We start from the raw sequence: 23,704 nt of genomic DNA, 5'->3' as shown, positions 1-23,704 counted from the left end.
TTTTCAAATGTAACTAAAATTGTAATCGTGTAAATTTCCAAAAGCAACTGTTATTTAATGACATTTTCTCCCAGTAATGTAATGGATTACAATTACATAAATTTTGTAATTCAATTACATAAACTAGTTATATGCAATTAGTTCCTCCACAACACTGGATATGTGGATGGATGGATGGGAACTTGCATATACAGTGATGCACTGTTGAAGTTTTTTTATAGCTGTTGACTGGGTACACATTTGTAGGGTGAAGAAGTGGTCTGCTGGGAGATATCCTACTTGGAGCTACGAGATCTGCCCTCAAAACATTCCAATCAAACAAAAACATGGCAGATGAAACTTTGTTTGTGAATAGATATTTTTGACTGTCAGAAGTCCTGACAATAAACCTAATATTTTTTTGCCAGCTGTGAATATTTTTTAGAGCAGTGTCTCCCCACCTTTATTGAGCCGAGACACATACACTATTTTACATTGGAAAAATCTCAAAGTATACTGCCAAACAAAAATGTAAAAAAACAAAAATAATAATTATAATTATACAGGTGAATTATGTGCCATCTGACCTCTAGTGGAAGAGCATTTAATTTTTCTGTCTGTCACTATAGAATATGTCGCTGGCATAGATGAATGAACAAAGATACATTATTTGTAGTGAATAAATAATAACTTAATAAGAAATTGGTTAATTTCCACACACGTTTGATGTTCTCTCACGGCATGGTGGTTGCAAATCACAGTTCTACAGAATAATACAGTGATACATCTACACACCAATGTCCATGCACAACACAGGTTGTGTTGCATAACACTTTCTAGTTTAATCATTATATACAGATAAATATTGCTTACATAATCTTTTAATGTGTCTCTGTGGGTTTTGCAAATGTCCTGAATCTTGATGAAGTCAGGTCCCCAAGTAAGAACTGTGACTCTCCCCAGTTAAGAGGTTGGAAATTTCGCACTTCCCATTTTTTTGGAATCCAGCATTGCTCCTCTTTTTTTTTTCTTGTGCATCACATGACAGGACACGTGTGTCCATTGTTGATGCCTCCTGTCAAAAAGCTAGATCATGACTGGAAAACCCATTCATCCCACACACACAGATACAGCAAAACAACACACCCAGTCCTACAGACTCTGAAATTTGATCAGCCTCTCCCGTTACTCCCTTTCTTTGACATTTGTTCACTTTTTTTTTTCTTTTCAAAATGACTTTGCACTGATTTTCCACTTCCGCACATGATTCAGTGAGATGACACACAGACAAGCTCAAGTTAGGACATGTCTCCAACCTGCAGGAGAATGGTGTAACTAGGACAGTGTGTCTCTTCATATTTGTATAAACTGCATATTTGTAATAAACCGCTACGGATTGGCGGAAAAAAAACCAAGCGAATATTGGAATTGCAAAATAATAAGGCTTGTCGAGTGAGATTGCTTGGAAAGCGTTACTAGCCATCGGTCTCCTTGACAGCGCTGTGACCAAACCTGCTCAGTGATACAGGCAGGTTGTTTCCACCATTGAAAGCAGCTGGCACTCACGCTCTTTGTGGTAAACACTGTTGACGTGTGTTTGCTTGCTGTGTCCAAGCGATAAAACGGGACAGGAGAACAACACAAAGTACTTAGGGAGCAAGAAAAGTTGACACGCCTGTGTGCTTATCAGAGGAGTCAGTCAAGCGTGCTTCGCACAATAAGAGCAAATTCACTACAAAAGCATTTTTAATCCGTTTTGTCACTTGTAAACAGCCACCCCTTTTGAGCACGGCAACATAAATATTGCAGTGTTCTGAGCTTAACATTCACGGGGCTGCTTAACCTTGGGAAGAAGCCGGTCAAGTATTTCATTGGGACTTGACAACAATTTCATTAAATCAGATTTGTAGGAGTCTGATAGGGTTGTTATAATAATGGGCCGGATGTGCGGGTAGAGGTCAGGTGCAGTTTTGATTATCGGTGACGGATCTTAAAAAATAGATCTATGCTGGAGTCCAGTAGCTGGGATGTAATCTTGCATTTCATTATAACAAGTTCAGTGATTCTCAAAGTGTGCTGTATGTACAACTAGTGGTACAAGGGCTCCCCCATGTGGTACATCAAAGAATCACTGTCAAAGTGCAGTTCAGTTGTCTTTAACTTTTAATTGCAATATATTTGCATTTCATCTTAAAGAGCTGTTTATTTGTAAACATTTAGGTAAAATTTGTATTTCACTTTTATGTGCAATAAATTTTAATTGAATAATTATTGAAGTCTTTTTATTTTCCTATATATAAGCACATTGTTATGTTCAAACTAGGGCTGTGGCAAAACAATCGGTGGACTCGGCTAAGTCAACCACAAAAAGTGGTCAACACAAAAATGTCTGCCTCAAGGCAATAAAAAAAAATATTGACGAAAGCATATTTGCGCTACCCGGAACTATTTGGCCACGATACAGGTTTACCGTAGGGAAATTTGTTGCAGACGGTCAAAAATGACAGAGGAGTGTCTGTAAGTGATTTTTAAGACACTATTGGATGTGTAATGTACATATAACATGTATGAGCGAGCTGAATGGTAATTAATGAATTTAAAAAAAAAATGGTGATCGCTAGAGCGCTAATGCTAATCGCGAATTCTAACTGTTTAGCATAGGCTGATTTTGTGTTCTCAAATTTTGTACACTTTACACTATACACTCAGCACCAACATATGCAATTTAAGGATAGAAGTCCAGCCCTCATAAATGAGAATAAAATGCATGTTGGTAGAAGTAAAAAAAATGTTTACTCGAGTACTCGACGAAATAGCTAAAGGATAATCGATTCCAAAAAGATTTGATAGTGACAGCCCTAGTTCAAACTGCTCATAATGTTACAGTGGCTTAATTACAATTATTACAATTGTTAAATATATTCTAAAAGTCAACAAACCATTCCAAGTAATTTCGTTGACTCACCTTTCAGCAAGATGCCAGATTTCAGTTTTCCTCTTTGTTTATTCGCCTTGTTCCCACACTTAGTCCATGCACCAGACACATTTTATACATACATGTAATGTGTGTAACATGACACATCACCATGTCGAATCCATTTCCTCATTAACACTGACACTCTCACACTAGCTCTGAAGTCTGATACCGCAGCATCTGTTTTATATTTGTTGCTATGGAAGATAATAAAAAAGAACTGTCAGTGGACACAGTTTGTGGTTTTATGTTTTTCCCCTAACTTCCCATTACCTTATGGTTAAACGTACTTTCAATTTTTACATTTTCTACACCGCTTATCCTCACTAGGGTCGCGGGTATCCTGAGCCTTTTATCCTCACTAGGGTCGCGGGTATCCTGACCAGTTAGCTGAGATAGAGCTAACTGCGGGCAGGAGGTGGGCTTCACCTTGAACTGGTTTCCAGCCAATGGCAGGGCACATAGTAACAAACAACCACACTCACATTCATACCTACAGACAATTTAGAGTCTTCAATTAACATGTTTTTGGGATGTGGGAGGAAACCGGAGTACCTGGAGAAAAAACACACAGGCACAGGGAAAACATGCACACTCCACACAGGCGAGGCCGGATTTCAACCCGGGTCCTCAGAACTGTGAGGCGGATGTGCTAACCAGTCGTCCACCGTGGCGCCTGAATTTTTACATATAAATCCAATAAAACATTTTTGCTTTTATTGAACAAAGGTATTTCTCAGTGGGCTGCTTATTTTGTTCCTTGCGCCTGCAGGATATAATAATAGCTATTTTCCATCTTCTCCTCTCCTGTGATATTTGTCCTTTGCTGCGCCCTACCCTACTTGTCTTGGTCTCTAAAGCCCATTTGGTAATACTAAATAATCCCAGCCATTGCTGTCTAAATGAATAAACTACACATTGGTGTGCATGTCATTTTATCAACATGTGGACCATTTAACCTGGCTAATAAAGAATCTCGTTAGGTATCTGATCAAATGTTGCCCTCCGCTTTATTATATGATTGAAGTAAGTGACTGAATTTGAAATGCATGGTTGTAGACCGTCACTAACTCACTCACTGTGAATGTGTCCTGTGATTGACTGGCAACCAGTCCAGGATATACAGTAGTATGCCTTTCGCCCAAAGTCAGCTGGGATAAATTCAAGCTATATAACTACCGGAGACAAATTCCTTGTTTGAGTTGTAACATACTTGGCCAATAAAGCTAATTCTGATATGTGACACTCAACCGGATGAATGGTATTGAAAATGGGTGGATGGTTTTAGACCACAGTACGGTGGTGCCCTGAAATTTACGAGTTGAATTCATTCTGTGACCACATCAAAACACTCCTATTTCAAATCATTTTTCCCCATTCAAATGAGTGGAAATGGAATTAATCCATTCCACTTCCCCCAAAACACAAACATTTGTTTTTTTAATTTTTTTATAAGAAACATTACACTCAATAGTATTGTGCAGTATAAAAACACATAGTACTACTAATATCATTTGCTCTCTCCACCCTAACTGCATACATGGAAAATGCAGGCACAAAACAGGACTGTACCTAATCTATTGTCTTTTCTTGTTCTTCTATGGGGTCTATTGGCTGTTGGCAAACCAGCTCAGTGGCACAATACCGTCACCGACTAGTATTGCCTTCTCCCTGCAAGGAAACCAATGTGAATTGATGGTGGCCAGATATTGTGAAGTTTGCTGCGTCATCATGCGGCGGGGATCTGAAGCGCACTAGTATCTAAAATTTCTGCTCGCATCTCAAGACAAACTATCAGCAAAGGGACGGTTCATATTGTCAAAAACCCGTAAGTCAAGGCACTCGTATCTCATGGCGCCACTGTAAATCGCATCATCGCTGACCAGTAAAAAGTCTGTATCTGCAAATGTTTTTAATTTCCATTCAACAAAAATCATGTTTCATTTTATTCCTGATTAAAACATTTGGTACTGTACATACATTGCCCTGTAGTAGTTGCACGCAACACTTCAATACTATGCTAAAATAAGGACACATTTGTGGAGGAAAAAGATGTTAAATTTAAGAAGGGCAGAATGTATTCCAAAATTAAACTGTGATCGGTGTTCTGCTCATAAAAAAAATAATTGCTCAGTAGATGTAGTAGAGGAGTGACTATAAATCTAATGTAGCCCAGTGGGATCTAATAATGTGTCATAGGTACTATTAACTGTACTAAAGGTCGACTGGTCTGCTGGCGTTGCAAGATACAATTATGATGAAAGTGTATCTGTGTAACTGGCGTGCTGTATAGCTACCTACCACCTTGTCTGCCATGAGGAAGATTTAAATGTTGAATAATGGTCTTGGCCCAATGGTGCTAAATAGTGGATCAACATATGTCATTGGTTAAACCTGTAATCCACTGTTCAAGTGTGTGCTTGTTCATTGTTCATGAATGAATGGATTAGGCTGCTAATCTCCTCGGACCAGCATCGGTGCACACATGCATTTGGAGTTTTTTTTTCATTATTCCAATAGTACAGTATAGTAGGGGTGGGTGATTAATTGTTCAATTAATGAAATGACTACTTCCGGTGGTGTGACTTCACAGTGGAGAGCATCTGGAAGTTCACCAAACATTACAGCAGCATGAAGTAAACTTCCCACGGCTGAATAATACAGGCTAGAAATGCCTCTTCATTCATAAATTCCCCATCAGAGAGAATTTTCAGTGTGGGGTGACATTGTAACATGTAACGGGGCATGCTACAAGCTTCATGTTGTAGACAGGCTTATTTTATTCTTATTCTTATTATTATTATTATTATTATTTATTTTAAGGAATATTTTAAAAAATATTCATTAAAACTAGGCAACCTACCTAACATGTACCTGGAGTGCGATAGACAGTATGCAGGATTTATTTTTATTTTTTTTACATTCTAGGGACAAAGTTAAATTTTGTTTGGAAGCAGCACTTTTTATTCATGTTATATTCAGTGACAGTTTTGTTGTTACATATTACTCCCAAAGGGAATATTCTTGCTTAATTTATTGTTGGTAAATTGTTGTTTTATTAAAATGAACTGGGCTGCTTTCTCCAAGTTTTGAATTATGACATTGTCGTTTGCCTTTTTAAAATTATTTATTATTATTTATTTTTTAATTGACTAAAATCGGAATTATTTTTTTTTCTTCGGGTGAATCAACCAGCCCTACATTATAGTATGGGTTGCAATTAATAATAATAAATATTCTAATTAGGACTGTCAACAAATTGTCAAATAATTTGCATGCACTAAAAAAATATCAAGGAGACACAATCCATACCACACAAAACAACTATAATGAATAATGAACTGGAACCTACTAAAAAAAAAAAAAAAAAAGAAAGGGCCAGTCCTAACAAAATTTGATTTGTAAATAAGAATTCAGGAAAAACTTAGGTGAAGCTAGTGCAGGGTTTGTCGATGTTAAAATTCTGTTGTTTGCATAGAAAGTAGCTGACGCCACTGTATACTCTAGGTATCATCCATCCATCCATCCATTTCTGAGCCGCTTCTCCTCACTAGGGTCGCGGGCGTGCTGGAGCCTATCGCAGCTGTCATCGAGCAGGAGGCGGGGTACACCCTGAACTGGTTGCCAGCCAATCGCAGGGCACATAGAAACAAACAAGCATTCGCACTCACAGTCATGCCTACGGGCAATTTAGAGTCTCCAATTAATGCATGTTTTTGGGATGCGGGAGGAAAACCCACGCAGGCACGGGGAGAACATGCAAACTCCACACAGGCGGGGCCGGGGATTGAACCCGGGTCCTCAGAACTGTGAGGCTGACGCTCTAACCAGTCGGCAACCGTGCCGCCCTCTAGGTATCAGTTGCATGTTATTATTATTGCTTTATTATGGTTGTATAGCTTGCAGTGCTAACTAACTACAATAGGTTGTACTGATGGGTGTTTCTAATATTTAGTTATATTTACTTATACACAAGTTGCATTATTTTCCTCCTTTAATTTAGCTAAACTAATTTAAAAAGACGGATAGTAAAATATAAATATTTTTGTAAAACAAAAGAAAAAGAAAACATTTTTTAAAAAATGCAATTTTTTAAATTATTTTTTAAAAATGGTCAGATATATCTATTTTCAAAAATATGAATGCTATATGAAATAATATGCCTTACACTTGCAATAACCTCCCCAAAAGTATTTTCTGTGGGGTATGGAGGCCATTTTTATCATGTCGTTTTGATACAGACATACAGTAGGACTTAACATTTTGTAATTTCCCTCTAAAGTATGAACACATTAGGTATACCTCCATCTTCAAACACACACACACACACAAAATTAATTTAATGCCTCTCTGCGAAGTGATAAGGCAAACTACCCTGCGATTAAATGGACACAGTCATTGTTCATTTAATGCTTCGCTCATATTTCTGCATGTCTGCTGTCATCTCTTAAGGCCCTTGCGTTGTCATTCACCACCATGCTTCATCCAAATGCACTCACCCTGAGTCTGTATCCATCTAACTGCTGTTAAATGGGAGCATTCCACCCTGGTGAACAGCGATAAGCGGATGGGTATGGACTTGTTCTCCGTTTAGCATCTGAGTCTGTCTAAAGAAAGAGGGAAAGCGCGCCCAAGCGTAACTTTGGGCTTCAAATGAAAACGAGCCCTTATTAAATCATCATGCCGACACACTCATTAGAGTGTCGGAGTGGCTGATTGGTTTTCTGCCTCCATACTGATTGGCCTCACAGCGGGAGGTTGATGAAAGCGGAACAGCAACCCTGTTGATTTAAATATATTTGAATAGATGATTGAATTTAGTGCCAGATATTCACGTGTGGTACTGTTTTCTCTAATTTGTATGCAGGATGTGCCCATTGGTGTTATGAGCATGTTTTGCCCGTCAATCATGCCTACAATGATATTTATTCAGGCTGCGGGGTTGATTTAGAAGCAAGAAAGACAGGAAATGGTGAAAACAGGCTAATCTCTAATATATGAGAAGGGGATTTGTAATATGTAATGAAAACAGCCTTGTGGCTGTCTCTTTCACATCTGGCATTAGGGAGTACAAACCTCCTGAGCAGTTTTAATTCAAAACAAGGCTGATCTTAGTGTTTCTCTCTTACCGCCACAACATTGGGTGCATCTGCTCCATCTAATGGGATCCAATTCAAGATTTGTATCAAAAACATCTTTCAGAGCTACAATGACTTGATTGTTTGAGAAATTGTTATTTAATATTCGCCTAAATGAAACAAAATTAAGTAACTAACAGACTTGCTAGCCAGCTACATAGCTACGTACCCAATGAACTAACGCTAACTATACAATTCATTATGTGCCTAACAAACTAACTGCTAACTAGCTATCTGTTCTGTCCCGCACAAACTAAGTGCACACTAGCTACTTAGCTACAGTATATACCTAATAAACTCACTGTTAACCGGCTACCTAGCTATGTAACTAACAAGCTAACTGCTAACTAGGTACCTAGCTATACACCTGACAAACTAACTAGCTACCAGGCTATAAAGTAACTTACTTGAGACTTGCATGTATGTGACTTGATCCCATCTCGGCTACAAACCTTAAAACAGCAATAAAAACAGTCTCTTGCACACTTATTGTGCATGGCTTGTTTTCATCGCCACGGTTAGACGTAGTCATTTATATAATAGTGATTAGATTGAAATGTATATTCTGTTTGTTATTGTGGTTGGAGTTGGCACTGGTGTCCATGTATCATACTGAGAACTGTTTTGTCTGTTAACATTCGATGACTCCAATCAGTAGACATGTAATCCACAAACACGTCCACAAACACATTGATGTTTATAGAGTCGGCCATGGTTTATATCACAAGCCACGTAGAACTGTGATGCTCTATTGCAAATGACCTTTTCTAGCTGTAAGGCTCGTGTGTGTGTGTGTGTGTCTCTTTGTGTGTGTGTGTGTGTGCCCATGGATGTGTGTTTACACCTGCAGAGTTTTGCCGGAAAACCATTATGATGTTTTATTTATTGAGCCTTGACACTAATACTGCCAGTATGTGTGTTTGTGAGTATTCTTTGCATGTCCTTTCAAATGACACGCGGCGAGCAGGTTGTACTGGAGGAAAGTGATATAGGACACACACATACTGTACACACACATGCACACAATGCACACATTTAAAGAAGAAGACCAGGGGGTGACAGATTGCAGCTGACCTCTAAGCAGAATGCATATTATTTAAACATAAATCTTCCCTCTTCTCATTCCTGTGTTTTCTCCCACTGTTTTCCTCTTTCCACTTCTTTGTGCGCTCAGCCACACTACTTAAACTCCCCGGGCATTTTTTTTTTCTTGACTACACACACCTCTCCAAAGTCCAAACACTCTCCCCCTGCAGGTGTGTGGGTGTGAGTCACAGCGTGATCAGTTGAGAAAGTGCTCAGAGATGCCCAATGTCATCTCACTCTCCACTTCACTTTTGGTGTTCGAGGCGAAGGGAAATTGCCTTTAATTGCTGCGATTTAACATTGTCCCGGATGAGTTGCTTAAACGACAGTTAGGGAAACTTGGCTGACACATACTGTAATCATTGACATGCACACACACGGGGAGGATACAGTACATTTGAAATGGGGGAACTCAGCAATTGTTAACTCAAGCCATGTCAGCTAATTAAGCGCCTATACATCGGGGTAAACATGCTTTCTTTTAATTATATTACTATAAACACATAAACACGTTATTTTAAGATGCTAAGTATTGAAGTCAAAAAATGTAAATTAACATAGCGCAAATCCGTGAGATTAACGTTAGGCTACCTTACTAACATAATTTACTAACATAACAGAAACGGAGTGTTTCTGTTAATTATGACTACCGTCGAATGCTTGGCTTTGTTTATTACAAACGTGGCAAGTACCGGTACAGTGCACAACCATAGAGCAACCATAACGTTACTTGCAGGTGCTTTTACTCAGTGTATTCACTGTGTGACATATGGCTAGCATAGTATACTACTATCTGATGATCTGTCAGTGGCAAAACTTTGAGTCAAGTAGGTGAAAAAACGTGGCAAATGTGGCCGGAGGAATAAGAGTAAACTGGGTCATGTACCCAAACAGAGAAGGGTTTTGGTGAAGTCAGATGTGTTTTCTCTCAAGGTTTCTTCATTTAGTTTGAACAAATTTAACAATTCCAAAACTTGTACAAAGAATCTTTGTCTGAGTCACTGATGGTGTAGTGGTACATTCGCCTGACTACGGTGCAGGCAGCGTGTGTTCAGTTCCCACTCAGTGACGGTGTAATGTGAGTGCGAATGGTTGTCCATGTGCCCTGCGACTGATTGGCGACCAGTTCAGGGTGTAGTCTAACCCTCTTTCGCCCGAAGTTGGCTGGGAAAGGGTCCGGCACACCGCGACCCTGAACAGGATAAGCGTTATTGCGAATGGATGGTGGATATTTGTCTGATTCCTAGTCAGCTGGTCTAAGCTCATAAATGCACAGCTATGAACCTAATGTATTAATATGTCACAAAATGCTAAAATTCTAGCTGCTTAAGTGAAGATGCACAAAGGCTATTAATGCTATTTTTTAAATTAATGTCCTTTCTTTTATGCACAATGTGAATTTAATAAATCAAAACTGTAACTTATAAAAAAGGAAACCAATTAGCCGTACCTTTTTAACTGAAAGGTCTTATTTTACTTGTATTCATAATTGCTCTTTAACCAAGCAAAAATATAGTTTATCCAAATATTCAATTGTTCGCTAGAATTTTCAGTAGGACACTTGTGTACTAAAATATTTGTTAGCTGCAGCCCTACATTCAACTCCCCCGTTATATTGTCATATTATTGTCATAGTTTAATAAAACTCTTGCTTCGGGTCCCTGTGCGAGAAATTGATCCTCACAATTAGAAAGTTGCTCCTCAAATGAACAAATGATTAGCAAAACCAATCCTCAAAAAAAATATATATATTTTTTTTAATATATTGTTTTAGCCTTGTGTAATACTGAATTCCAGCCTAGGAGGCAACCGAACTTAAGTGTTATAGCTTTAAATAATGATTCGATTAAAATGTATTGGCATAAAAGTTTAATAATTTTTTTTTTACCTAAGCAGAAGTTTAAAAACACAAACAATTCTAAAAGATTACATTAAAATGTATGTCCTAAAAAGTTAAATACAACTGAACTGTACTTGGGCAATGATTCTTTCTTGTACCACTCGAGGGAGCCAGCCGACCACACTTTGTGAATCACTGTCTAATAGTCTAAACATTTACTGTTTACTTGCATGAAAGCTAATAATGTTAAATATCACTTAAAACATAACAGTTGACAACAGTTCCGATCATATATCACAATTGGAAAATTTGTTTCGAAGGTCGACTGAAACGGAGGTCGACCTTCAAAACAACAAAACTTCAAAAACAGTGTCTCAAAATTGATTAAAGTACCTCCATAAAATAACAAACCGGAGCAGGGGAGACAAAAGAAAGGAGTAGCAGGCAAGATGGGAATGACTTTGAATGCTTGTCACTGTAGAGCCTTTCAGTGTAAAGGTAGACATGATGAGATTCAGTCAGCCGCTTCCTTCACGGAGGCAATAACTCAATCAAGGTGGAAATGCTACAACCTGCACTCTGTTTGCTGTGCACTGCAGTTGCATACAAATGAACATTGAATAAAACAGTAGTTTACTTTTTTTCCTAACTGAGAACAGATTATTAGGTTTTTTTTCTAATTAAGTCAGTTTAGTGGAATGACGTGCATGATTTCAGGAGTGTGTTTTCAAGCCAGAACCATTTTGCTGCTTCCAAAGTTGAGGTGAACTTTGTCCTCAATGAGCAATGAAGGATTTTTAGACATACAGCATGACTGCAAGCTTTGCAAAGGTTATCTCCTCCACCCAGAATATCGATTTGTTCCGTGTGGCGCGTGTGCGTGTAATCATACCCATCAGACACTTTATTAGTTATGCCAGGCATTTTATTAGGTACTATTAAATCAGCTGGGGATTTTTTGAAAAAACCTCTACATATTCCACTGAACTCGAACACAATCTTTGACACTGGATCACTTTTTTTTTTTCTAATTTCAAACCAATTTCTGTACATGGGATGTTTTAAGTAACATTTTCATCAACATCTATCGATTTAGCTGGAATTAAGTTTTGTGTAGTGTATAATAGGGGGGCGCAGTATGTACGGTTGACGGTATAAATTTGGCCTACGGTATTGATTTGGACTCTACCGAACAATTGCGATCACGCTTGCTGATTACATCATCGTACTGCCTGCCTCTGTGTGAAAATGACTTCAAGCATGTTTGACCACGGAGCTGGAAGTAAACCATGCATCCACATCAGACAGTCACACATCCTCCCTGCTTTTCCGGCTGCTCTGGAACTACTGGGGGAAGGCTAACTTGCTCCGAGTCCAAACCAGCTAAGAGGTGTAGCTGGCTACCTAGCGCAGCTAAACACTGTCCTTTCACCACCACTACTCCAATTCACTAATCCTTGCCTCCATAGTGGCAAATAAGCTACACTTATGACGAGTATCGTTATCACTAAAGGAGAATGATGACTAAGTAGTAGAGAACAGAGAAGCCATGCTAACCGCTAAGATAAAGTAAAATGTAAAGTACCAAAAATCAGAAGAATAAGTGCTCAGGTAGATGGTACAGCTACACTTTTAACAGAAGTCTGACTAGAAACACCACAGGGAATAATCAACAATGAAGAGCAAATAAGCAGGTAAATTAGTAAATGTCTAGAGAGAAAATAATACAACAGCTACTGTTATACTGCTGCTGCTACACATGTCCAAAAACCGGAAATTAATCAGTATGTTACCGCATACGTCAGCCAGGAGGAGGAGCCTTAAGGTCAAAAGTATATTAATATACAATACGTTGTCCGTGTGTGTATGTGTGTTTGATGATCAATTCCCAAATAAAATTTTTGGTAACCCTAATCTAATGATAACCATCCATCCATCCATTTTCTTTACCGCTTATCCTCACTAGGGTCGCGGGCTGCTGGAGCCTATCCCAGCTATCTTCGGGCGAGAGGCGGGGTACACCCTGAACTGGTTGCCAGCCAATCGCAGGGAACATACAAACAAACAACCATTCGCACTCACATTCACACCTACGGGTAATTTAGAGTCTCCAATCAACCTACCACGCATGTGTTTGGGATGTGGGAGGAAACCGGAGTGCCCGGAGAAAAACCACCCAGGCACGGGGAGAACATGCAAACTCCACACTGGAGTAATAATAATAATGTGTGTAGAACTGGCCTACTTCATTTTGAGAGGCATTTCCAATATAAACATTTAGTTAAAATGCTCAAAACTGAGCATTATCTCTGTTAAGTCAACACAATCCCATTAGATCGTGCATGTGTACCAATGAGAGTATGTTTGTGTCTGAAGATGAAGTAGAAATCAACATCTCTTCAAATGTAAATGAATGCCACCCACGTTTTATACGGCAAAAGCCTTGCTGCGTTGAAGTGCAATTTGCGTCTTCAGGGTTTTTTTTTCTGATTTGCGTGGCAGCTCGACTGTGAAGCGTAGTAGTTTTGACAGGCTGTGTTTGCGCTGGCACATATGCTATTTGTTTGTGTGAATATGCTGTATAGTATGTTGCTGCCAAGGACCTGTCTGCATCTCGCCAGGTAATCGGACGACTGAGCCCATGCCTCCATGAATGCCAACACAACCACTGCAGCTTATTCAAATTGTCATGTCCATGCTCGCTCAGTAGCAAAGTAACTGATGGTTGACATCAATGACAAAGCCAGTATCACTAATGCCTTGCTTCTGCTATTTTTTCCCTCTCAAATTCCCTCTCCTTCCCTACTTCTGCTTCTTTCCTGTTTCTCCACCCAATAGGAGAGCACCTGCGCATCTGTCCCCAGGGTTACACCTGCTGCACCAGCGACATGGAGGAAAACCTAGCCATGCTGAGCCGAGGAGAGATGGAGGGAGTTCTCAAAGACGCGGGACGCTCCTTGCAGGTGTCCCTCGGAGGACAGTATAAGGCCTTCAATAGTGAGTTTCTAAACTTGTGCGCGAATAACACAACAGAGCTCAGCCAACACACAAACAACGGATGAAATTGAATGAACTTGCGTTAAGTGTGTGTGAGTGTCCGCTGTGAAAAGGTCAACGTACTAGCCAGACAATACGTTTACGATGTTAAGTGAAAGCAAGTTATCACCCAGACTGAGGATATCGACCTTTTATGACAATTCATTGTCATGTGGTCAGATTAAAAAGAAAACACACATTTGTTCTAATACAGCTTTTTAAATTGCAAAGCTTAATTGAGGACTTCAAGGAGATATTTTATGCATTTTTTTTCACAATTTAAAAACCGTTCCCAAGTGTCGTTGTACATGACAGTGACATGCTTTTGTCACAGACAGAAATATTTACGCAGCATATTTTTTTTCCATGGAGAAATTAGCTTGTTTTAGGGGCGGATCTATCTCAGCCAACCCTCCCTCCCTGCCCCTGCAAGTGTGCGCCACTGAGACGCCGTTAGGCTTTTTTCTCTTCTGTGTCGCTAGCTGACAAACTCAACAGAACTAAATGTAGCTCTGCTTACCTTGCACGAAGCCACCACTGGCTAATTCAACTACATAAACCCCCACAAACACAAATGCACACACAATCTAAAAAGCGAGTGAGTGCCGATAGAGATTCCATTGCATTACCACAGGTGGGGGCAACATTTCATCACCAAGACAACAAATTATGCTTGTGAACTAATGTTGCGCTGTGGTGCAAGACATTGCCAAACACAAATTCGTCCAGCCGAACTGCCAAGTCATTGGCGGAGAAACTCCTGGGAGTAGTTATTCTGTTCATTATCCCCACTGTTTCTTAACAGTGGGACGGATGTACAGAATGGCTCGCTTAGACACATTTTCAGAAATAGGCAGATAATTAATTAATTTACCTATTTTCATACTTGATAGGTAGGCAGGCGATACAATAGACAATAAAAAAATGTTTCATAAAATACCACCTTCAAACAAAAATGAAATGGATACAGTGAAATAATAATAATACTTACCACTAATACTAATAATATATTTTTGTTGACAGTAGGGTTAAATTACATATGTAATCTTTCAAATACAATGGAACCTCAATATAACGGACAAGGAGGATGAGGGGCCGTCCGTTAAATCCCATTGTTCTTTAAATTGAAACACTTTTTTGTGGCCTAACCAACACCAATACACTACAAAAGTATTGTTTAGTACTTTTTTCATGGCCTAATAACAACCAGTACAGTACAAAATGATTGTAAATACATGTAAAAAAGCTTTAAAATGTTTGACGATTTTTCAAATTTATCCAAACTCAGCTTGCTGGTGGGAGGGGTGATTTTAAGTTCCAACTGGTCACTATTTTATGTCAGTTCAATCCAAAGTCCATTAAATCGGGGCCTGTTAAATCGAGATTCCACTGCATTTGGAGCAAAACTGTGGTATCTCTTAGGAGATAGAACTACCGGTGTTGATGGGTTGAAAGCAAGAGTAGAGAACAAGCTAGATAAAAAAAAAACACAAGTAGTTTTATTAGAATTTAACTACATTTCTTATTTTCTTTACTAACACAAATGCAAACAACGCTCTGTGTTGCAACATAAACAGACTTAGCCATGCTAGCATTCTTGGGTACGTGTTATCTTCATAGTTGCTATCATTTCCTATCCATCTCATAGGTCAAAAAGGTGAACTGCTATGAATAAGACTAATTTATATTGGCACCAGCCATGATTCAGTCAAAATTATTTTGATATAGCAAATTCCAGTGAGTCTTGGAATCAGCTAAAAAGGATTGCGTGCCTAACATGATAGAGCGCTGCCCCGGAGCTCGACTCATTCTGCGTTGGCCAGTGGTTGACAATATATCTGTCACATGAGGCTATGCTACTTTGTCTGACCTTTTGCCATCACCATGATTAGTGGCCGAATGACGTTTGTTTACTTTCCTTCTATCGGTCCGATTCCTTCATTCTCGTGGTCCCACTCCTTTTGGCTGCGGGTGCCTCTGCTGCTGTGCCAGTGGAATACGGCTTAAGGGCCAAAACACACAAATGCACAACGCTTTCCAGGACGTGCAAATTCCATCGTTAGCGTATGTCATCCCGCGGTTCTTAACCTTTCGAATTTGGGGGAAAACAGCTCATTTAGCAAAAGAAGAGACAGTAAACACTGCTGACAACACATAAACACTATTCGACGAAACTCAGCTCCATTCTGCAAACATTTGAAGGGTTTACCTCAGAAAATATGCAGGGAATTGTATCTTTTGTTGCCTCCTAACGGTGTCATGTGGACATTGTTTTTTTATATTCACCTCAATAATACATCTGTGAAAAACAAAGCGAATGTGTCATTAAGCCATAGTCATACTTGTACTGCACATCCACTCTCTCTTCTTGGTTCAGCTGTATATTTCCCTTCTTTGGTGCACCCTTACTTCACCCCATTGAACATCAGATGGGAACTACAAATTTGATGAAGGGCGGGGAGGGAGTTTATGGAACATTTAGGCCTGAAAACCATCTGGTGTTGACTGACTGGGTCCTCTAAAGAGGAGAGTTGAACATTTGACTAGAGCTACCTTGGCCAAAAAGGGGATACATTTGCTGCTACCTACTCAATACAAGATCTCCCAAACGTCACTAAACACTTTTTAAATTTCACATCAGATATCAATTGAACAGATGTGATTCATCATTTGACTGCTTAGGCTTTGCAGTTTTTGTAAGCATACTGTAAGCCTGTACCGACTTCAGGTTGTTGAACATCAGAATCTTCCACTTGAAGCCTTTAAACAACCTAAAGTCGAAATGGGTCAAGCTTTATCCCTCTCCGAAGTGTCCGCTGAATCGAGCATTTGTTGATGCTGCATTCCAGTGTAGAACCCTGGGATAGACATTCCCGCACTTTGCGTCAATGCCTGGTCTAGAAGTTTGGTGTTTTAATCTGTGGTGGTAGTAGCAGGCCTTCCGCCGCGTGATTTTTCAAGAACAGATCCTGTTTCGAGAAGCTTGCCATGGATAGAGTAAATTGTACCGTGCAGTGTGACGGCCGTAAAGCGCCTCAAACTGGAACTACACTGCAGTCGAGGACAGAAAAACATGCTGCACCAATGTCAATTGGCAAGCTATGGGCATGGAGTGATATGCTTACAAAAACTGCAAAGCTGCAATGTTGATGGCCTCACGTCTGTCCGAATGATACCTGGAAGGGAATAGAAAAAGTACGTGTATAGTGACTTCTGAGACACCCCGCGTATTCAGATAATAACCAGATGCAGTGTTTGCTGTTACGAATGAGGATTTCCTTCCTTGTTCATGTAACAGATATTTCCTTTTATTAGTATGGTTGAAACAAGAAGGGGGATATGTTTTCTTCCAACCACTTCCCCTTGTATCCAAATGGCTGCAACAGTGACAATCTAGCACGCTACCAGTCCTAACACATCTGGCTATGTTTAGTAGGGTGTGGACTAGCTAGCGCCATGTGACTAAGTGTAGGGTGTTACTGCTCCAGCCCAGGCAGCCTAGACCTTTTTTAGTCCACTGACTTTGGAAAAGGTCCCAAGCAAGCCACCAGGCCACAGATTAGAGGACCAGCATGCACACGTGGAGGATCTGGGTCTTGCAAGTATATGTGAGTTTGCTGATGTGGCTTTATTTGTTTGTCAGGTTGTAATTTGACAGCATGGGACTAGTGAGTGGAAATGGTCTTTTTGTTCAAGATTGTGTACAGTTTTAGGTTTGGTTGAAGATTTTAAAAAAGTGGAACACAAAGCAGAAAAGGGGAAGAATAATTGGGTAAAAGAGCGAATGAGACAGATGAGTAAGCGGTAACAAGATGGCAATGGAAAATGATGGCATGACAAAGTGTAGAGAAAAAAGTGTTGGCTTCCTAATTGAAATGACAACGTAAAAGGTCATAGAGGACACTCAGACCGATGCGATGGAAAAATGGTGGATGGCAGCCAGGTGTACAAGACAGACGGAACCCTGAAACCGAGCAGGTGGTGACAAAACCCACCAGAGGCATTATTGGCATCTGGACCCCAGGGGTGTGTGTTTGTATACACATACTGTGCACAACATTGAGTACACCCCCACAATCTGATGAGACCCTAAACAAGAATTGTATCAGCAATTCTGCCTTTACAAATCTAATGATGCTCATAGGTATTCATTTAACAATGTGGTTATTGTTGTGGATGTAGTTTGCGGTTACTTTACACTATTAGTGTCCTTGTTAAATAATTTTAATACAGCTCTTCTATTGGATTTATTAGTTTGTGCATTTGTACCTAATGTAGCCGTTGAGTGTGCAGTTTTAAGTGCACTTTTTATTCTAATTTTTTCAAACTTTATTTAACCAGATGGTCTCATCGAGTTCGGAGATGTGTTTTGCAAGAGAGACCTGGCCAAGATAGCAGCATGAAATTTAAGACAATAACAACTCCATTCAACTCAGTTTTATTTATACAGCATTTTAGAAACAAACTGCAACTGAAAAAAAGTGCTATACGTTAATAAAAATGTAACACACTGTAAAGGCAATTGAACATAATATATTCCATAGTTTGGGACCAGCAATAGAAAAAGCTCCATCCCCTCGAAGTTTCCGCTTCCGCTTAGGTACCTCCAGGATTAGTTGTTCAGCTGACCTAACGCAGTGGTCAGGAGCATAGGGATGGAACAGCCCAGAGAGGTTAGGCGGTGCAGGACCAGTTAGAGAGTTGAACGCTAGTAGCAGAATCTTAAAATGTGAACAGGCAGCTTGTTTTGGGAGGTCAAATAGGAGCTACATGCTCCCTCTTTCGTGTTCCGGTTAAGAAACGAGCAGCAGAATTTTGAACCAATTGGAGGACTAGCTGACTCCAAACTAAAGTGACGACATTAAAGGAGCATAAAAACATTTCAACCAAGGTGACTACAGTACTATTTACAATGACAAAATCTAAGAGAATCAATTAAAAATGAAATAGTCTGTTTTAAAAGCCAGCACAGAGTCTTTAAGTCTATTTGAAGGCTATTCCAGGAAAGTGAAGCAGAGGAGAGGCCCAGAAATACTTTTTCTTTTTCTTTTTAACTTTTTCGCAAGTTTAAAGTTAGTTAATTAGCAGTTAACATACAAAAACAGAGATGTTCCAACCCAGATTCAAACCCAGCTCTCCAGATTTTGAGGAAGACGAACCAACCACTATTCGACCGTTCTGCCTCTATGCAAACTCAAATTGTATGTAACTTTGTGATTTAAAAAAATCGCTTTGAATTTTAAGATTGATTACTTAGTTGATCTATTTATAGGTTATTTTGTCCAACATTTAAATTCTAAAACTATTGCCAAAAAAAGGTATTACACAAAAAGCTGATCCGACCCGCATATACAGTACATCAAGGCACGGTGGAAATACTTTATAGTTTGAAATGACTTGAAATGAGTTATCAAACCTATGAAAACTGCAGACTGCACTGGCAGTTGATGAGCAGTCAAAGGTCTTTTGGTTCCTGTGTCTCTTGGGAGTTTTGGAGTCACATTCATTTATGTCGAGTGTCTCAGCTTCTAAGGAGGAGATGAACTCAAATGCCTGTCAGACAGCTGGAGAGCATCACTTGAAATGGCGTCATGACTGTGCTGTATGTCTTAAATCTCACCCACTCCATCACATGCACTGGGATTTGTGGAGCATTAAAGCAGTAAATAAATATTTTTTCCCACAATACCAGAAAGAATACAATAATAATTACAGTAAAGTTCAAAGAATCAGTGCCTCTCTTAAATGCTTCAACAACTACCAAATGACTTAATGGCCGTAATAAAAGTAAGATTTATTACGGTACTGTTGAACCGCTAATGACTGTTTTCACAATATGTAGCTAAGTGTTCTTTGTTATGCCATTTGTGAATAACGTTATGTTTTTTCAATTTGTTTTTCCTGCCTCGCGCGTATACTTTATGATATTATTTTTACACAAGGAATCATATGCAGTCATTGGACAAATATTCGTTACAGATAAACAATCTGGAAAAATCCACTTAAAGTGTTGTAGTGCATTCCAAGGCTTGTTTACTATCGTTAATTATATTTTTTTCCCAAAAAAGTATTTAACCATTGTAACTTTCTTGTTTTTATTTCTTTTTTAATCATATAAATTAGTCTATTTTTAATTATTGCTTTTCTTCTCTGATTGGCTTGAATTGCAATCACATGATTCTGCCATTTTATAGTGAGGCAAGTAGCATTTTGACTTGAGTTAGCAAGTGTGATTCCTTGCCCAATGAAGTGCTGCTGTTAATAATACTCAGTTTGGATTGGATACCTTGCTGATAGTGTCAATCAATCAAATTGCCAATATTTGTATTATTATGTAAGTTAATTACAGTTGCAGTGCATGACATAGAACTACACTGAATCACACAAAATGTTGTGGCTAATTAGTGTAAAACTCTGTGTTCATTGCTATTGTGTATTGTTCAATATCAACACAATCAGGTGATACCTTTGCCCACATTCTTTTCGCTTCCAAGGTCACCCCTGGATGTTGCCAGAGACTCCTCCCATCGTGGCGTTTGACTGGCTCAGTTTGTCCTCATGCAAATCATATCGTTTCCGTAGCCGGAGTACCCTGGCCTCATTAGCCTGACACTCATGTAATGATGCATAGGACAGCAAGAGCATGATGAGTTCTGTGGGTGACATGATGGAGACAGGTGCAAATAGTGGAGCATTTGATGAAGATAAGAAAATGCCAGTGGGGAATGAGGAATGCTGCTGTAAAAGAGGAGTATAGATGAATATAAATGAAGAAAGAGATTGTGCTAAATGGTGCATATGCCAAGACGAGAGAGGAACATGAAGGCTTCTATAGAAAAGCCAGATGATAAATGATGCACAGATGCAGTATGTATTGTGTCAACTCCTTTAATGTAAGGGACATTTTAATAGAATCTAAACGCAAGCAAATGGTCACAGTACATTTGGACCAAGTGTTGTTATTCATGGAGGGTGACGCTGTTTATAATGGCGCCTAGATCGTCATCTGTACATTCAGTGTGCCTAGGACGGCCATGTTTGCATATGTCTGCTGTGTTTATTTTACTTTTACTGCCTTTGCGCAGATGGCGAGCGATAACAAGAAAGAAGCTGCAGAGAATGTTCGGTACTTGTGGGAAAGGCCAAATCGAAGTCCTCCGACAGTTTGGAATTTGAACAAAATGTTTGGAAATAATATGTATGGCTTCAATAGTTAAATATGGAATTTGGAATCGAGTATGTAAGCGATTATACCATCGATTAATCAAGTAATCGGATAAATATTTATCTTAGATTATTCAACCCAATATTACGTGCATGTAAGCTGCAGGTATTATTTTTGTCCACTGTTCTACTGTATTATCTGTTATTTTGAGTGTGTATGGCTTTAAAAGGTGTGGCCTGGCATGGTGGTGAGCGACTTGAGCGTCAGCTAACGGGTTAGCCAGTTAATGTGTTGAGTGACTAGGTGTTAGTTGTGGCCATCGGCATTTGTTTTGGGATATTCTACCATAGTTTTAGCTAAGCTCCTGAAGCCCAATGTAACAGGTCAGCGCGGGGCCGCAGGTGTGCCACCTATGAGTGTGCCTGTGAGTGCACAGCAAATGATTGACACCTCATCAGTCATGCCAGCTGTCTCTAATTGGTTGTTTTACTTCAGGTGCAGTGGTTTCTTGTGAATCAAATTAGAGGCGCTAGATGGGGCCAGAAATGCCCCCCCACCCCCAAGATCAATTTAATCATGTACTACTGTCAGGTCATACTGACAGTTTAAACAAATATGACAAAAAGTGAGTGTTAAAAAATTCCAAACAACCTCTTTAATTGAGAACTCAAAACTGTCCATTGTTAATAAAGGTAAAAAATGTATTTCAATATTGAGCAAATTTTTTTAAGAGGAAGCTGAATAAGAGACAAAATTGTCTGCCACCATGATTTAAAATTCATCTTTTAAAATGTATTATGCAGCTTTAAAAAAAAAAAAAAAAAAAGCTAACCCATAACTGGATTTCTCCAAAAATGTTATTAAATTTCTACCAACGATGGTCCAGCCTGAAATTTCATGAAATCCAAAGTTTTTTTCAGGATTGTGCAACCTTGAGCTTTTTCCATATGCCTCACATTTTTCTTTCATTACCATAGAAGAAAGCAATAGCACTCAGCATTTATCAAATAGACAAGCCATTGGGGGGGAAAAAACAATTAAGGCTGTCAGATGTTTAAGTGATATGAAATTGCTGGTGGCTCAGGTCTTCATTTGTCTTCCACTTCCCTTGAATTCATTTCTCCTCTTTCTTTTTCCTCTCATTTCTCATGCACTGTCAAAGTCAATAAGTCTCTTATTTTAAATTCATGGCCTTTTACTTTGATGGAGAATTACACTGCCATTCCTCCAGTCCAAGTATACTTACTGACTATCTGCTTTATTTGATGTATTTGTCAAGCTATTTTTATTGTCGCGAAATAGTCTCAATATTTGCCACCAAATTACATTTTACAAGTTAGGCTCCATCATCACTGTTGTTCCCCAAAGCTTTGATTCATTTCCTGCACATGCCGAGATGATGTTAACAGTGGCAAAGCAACTTTAACAGGGGCTTCTTTGGGTGGGGGTTAGTGCTTTAAAAAACTGTTCAAAAGTATTTTTGATGAGGCAAAGATAAGAACGGAACTCATCTCTTTATTAAGTACACCTGCACAGTCTACTGACATCGAATGCAAGAGCTGTAGCAAAGATTTCGACCTTAGATGATAAGACGCACAACAATGTGTTTATTAACCCTTCTGTTACGTTCATTCCTCAGGAACATCTATAATGTTCTCACATGTTTAACTCCTGAAACATTGCTTATGTCTTATTATTAACTCCATTCAATCAATATTTCGCACTTCACCTCTCACAGGCGTTAGTGGATAATTCACTCGGTTTTTCATTAAACAGATGTAAACGTTAAAACACGCTGCCATTAATGTACAACTATATGACGTTAACTACTTTCAGTGTGATTACGATTAAGCCAAGCCGAACGTGAAAAAAAGAAAGTTTAAAGTTACATACTGAAAAAACTAATTTTAATTATTATTCACTGACAGCTGTTTTCAAAGCAGAGTTCCCCATATTGCCAGCCCTTTTAGAGCATTTTGACAGATCTTTCGAGGCCATTCACTGAATATTATGTTCAGTGACAATATAAGCACCAAACCTACTAAAAGAAAGAGCAGACTTTCTTCTTCCACTTAGGCCACTGCAGGTGTGTATATAGCCGACTTCCTTCGCCACCAGTCAAACAGCTCCTCTCATTCCCTTTAAATGTGACGCAATGACAGTCTCGATGGAGACATCTCATTGCGGAAGAGGATGATGCATAATCGCAGCGATCTGTGCATGAGTGGAGCATTGTCACCGCTTTTGGGCGGTGTGGCAGCAGTCAATGCGAGCAGGTACCCTTATTAAATATGGAATGAGCTGTTGATAACTGCTGATGGACTAAATATCAGTATCAAATTCACCAAAATCACGTTAAACCAGCAGTCTGCCTTGCTTTGCTACTTAGACATGGTCTGAGCAGGTATAAGTTTAGACCGACTTTCTGCCACCAAATTGTCACTCAGCCATGCACATCTCCAAGGACACACCCTCGCTGCGCCGGA

The 23,704-nt window shown here is 39.3% G+C and overlaps 1 protein-coding gene across 1 annotated transcript in view; it reads left to right on the top strand.

Annotated features, from left to right (window-relative positions):
* gpc1b (glypican 1b) overlaps positions 1–23,704 on the top strand; it is a 96,179-nt gene that overhangs the window by 36,259 nt on the left and 36,216 nt on the right. The window contains exon 2 of the mRNA XM_061798380.1: positions 13,856–14,014. Within this exon, the coding sequence (XP_061654364.1) occupies positions 13,856–14,014 (159 nt within the window). The remainder of the gene's footprint in view (positions 1–13,855; positions 14,015–23,704) is intronic.

The sequence above is a fragment of the Phyllopteryx taeniolatus genome, chromosome 14, assembly GCF_024500385.1.
Source record: "Phyllopteryx taeniolatus isolate TA_2022b chromosome 14, UOR_Ptae_1.2, whole genome shotgun sequence".
Lineage (NCBI taxonomy): Eukaryota > Metazoa > Chordata > Actinopteri > Syngnathiformes > Syngnathidae > Phyllopteryx > Phyllopteryx taeniolatus.
The sequence above is the reverse complement of the archived record's forward strand: the minus strand, read 5'-3'. Positions and strand labels throughout refer to the sequence as shown.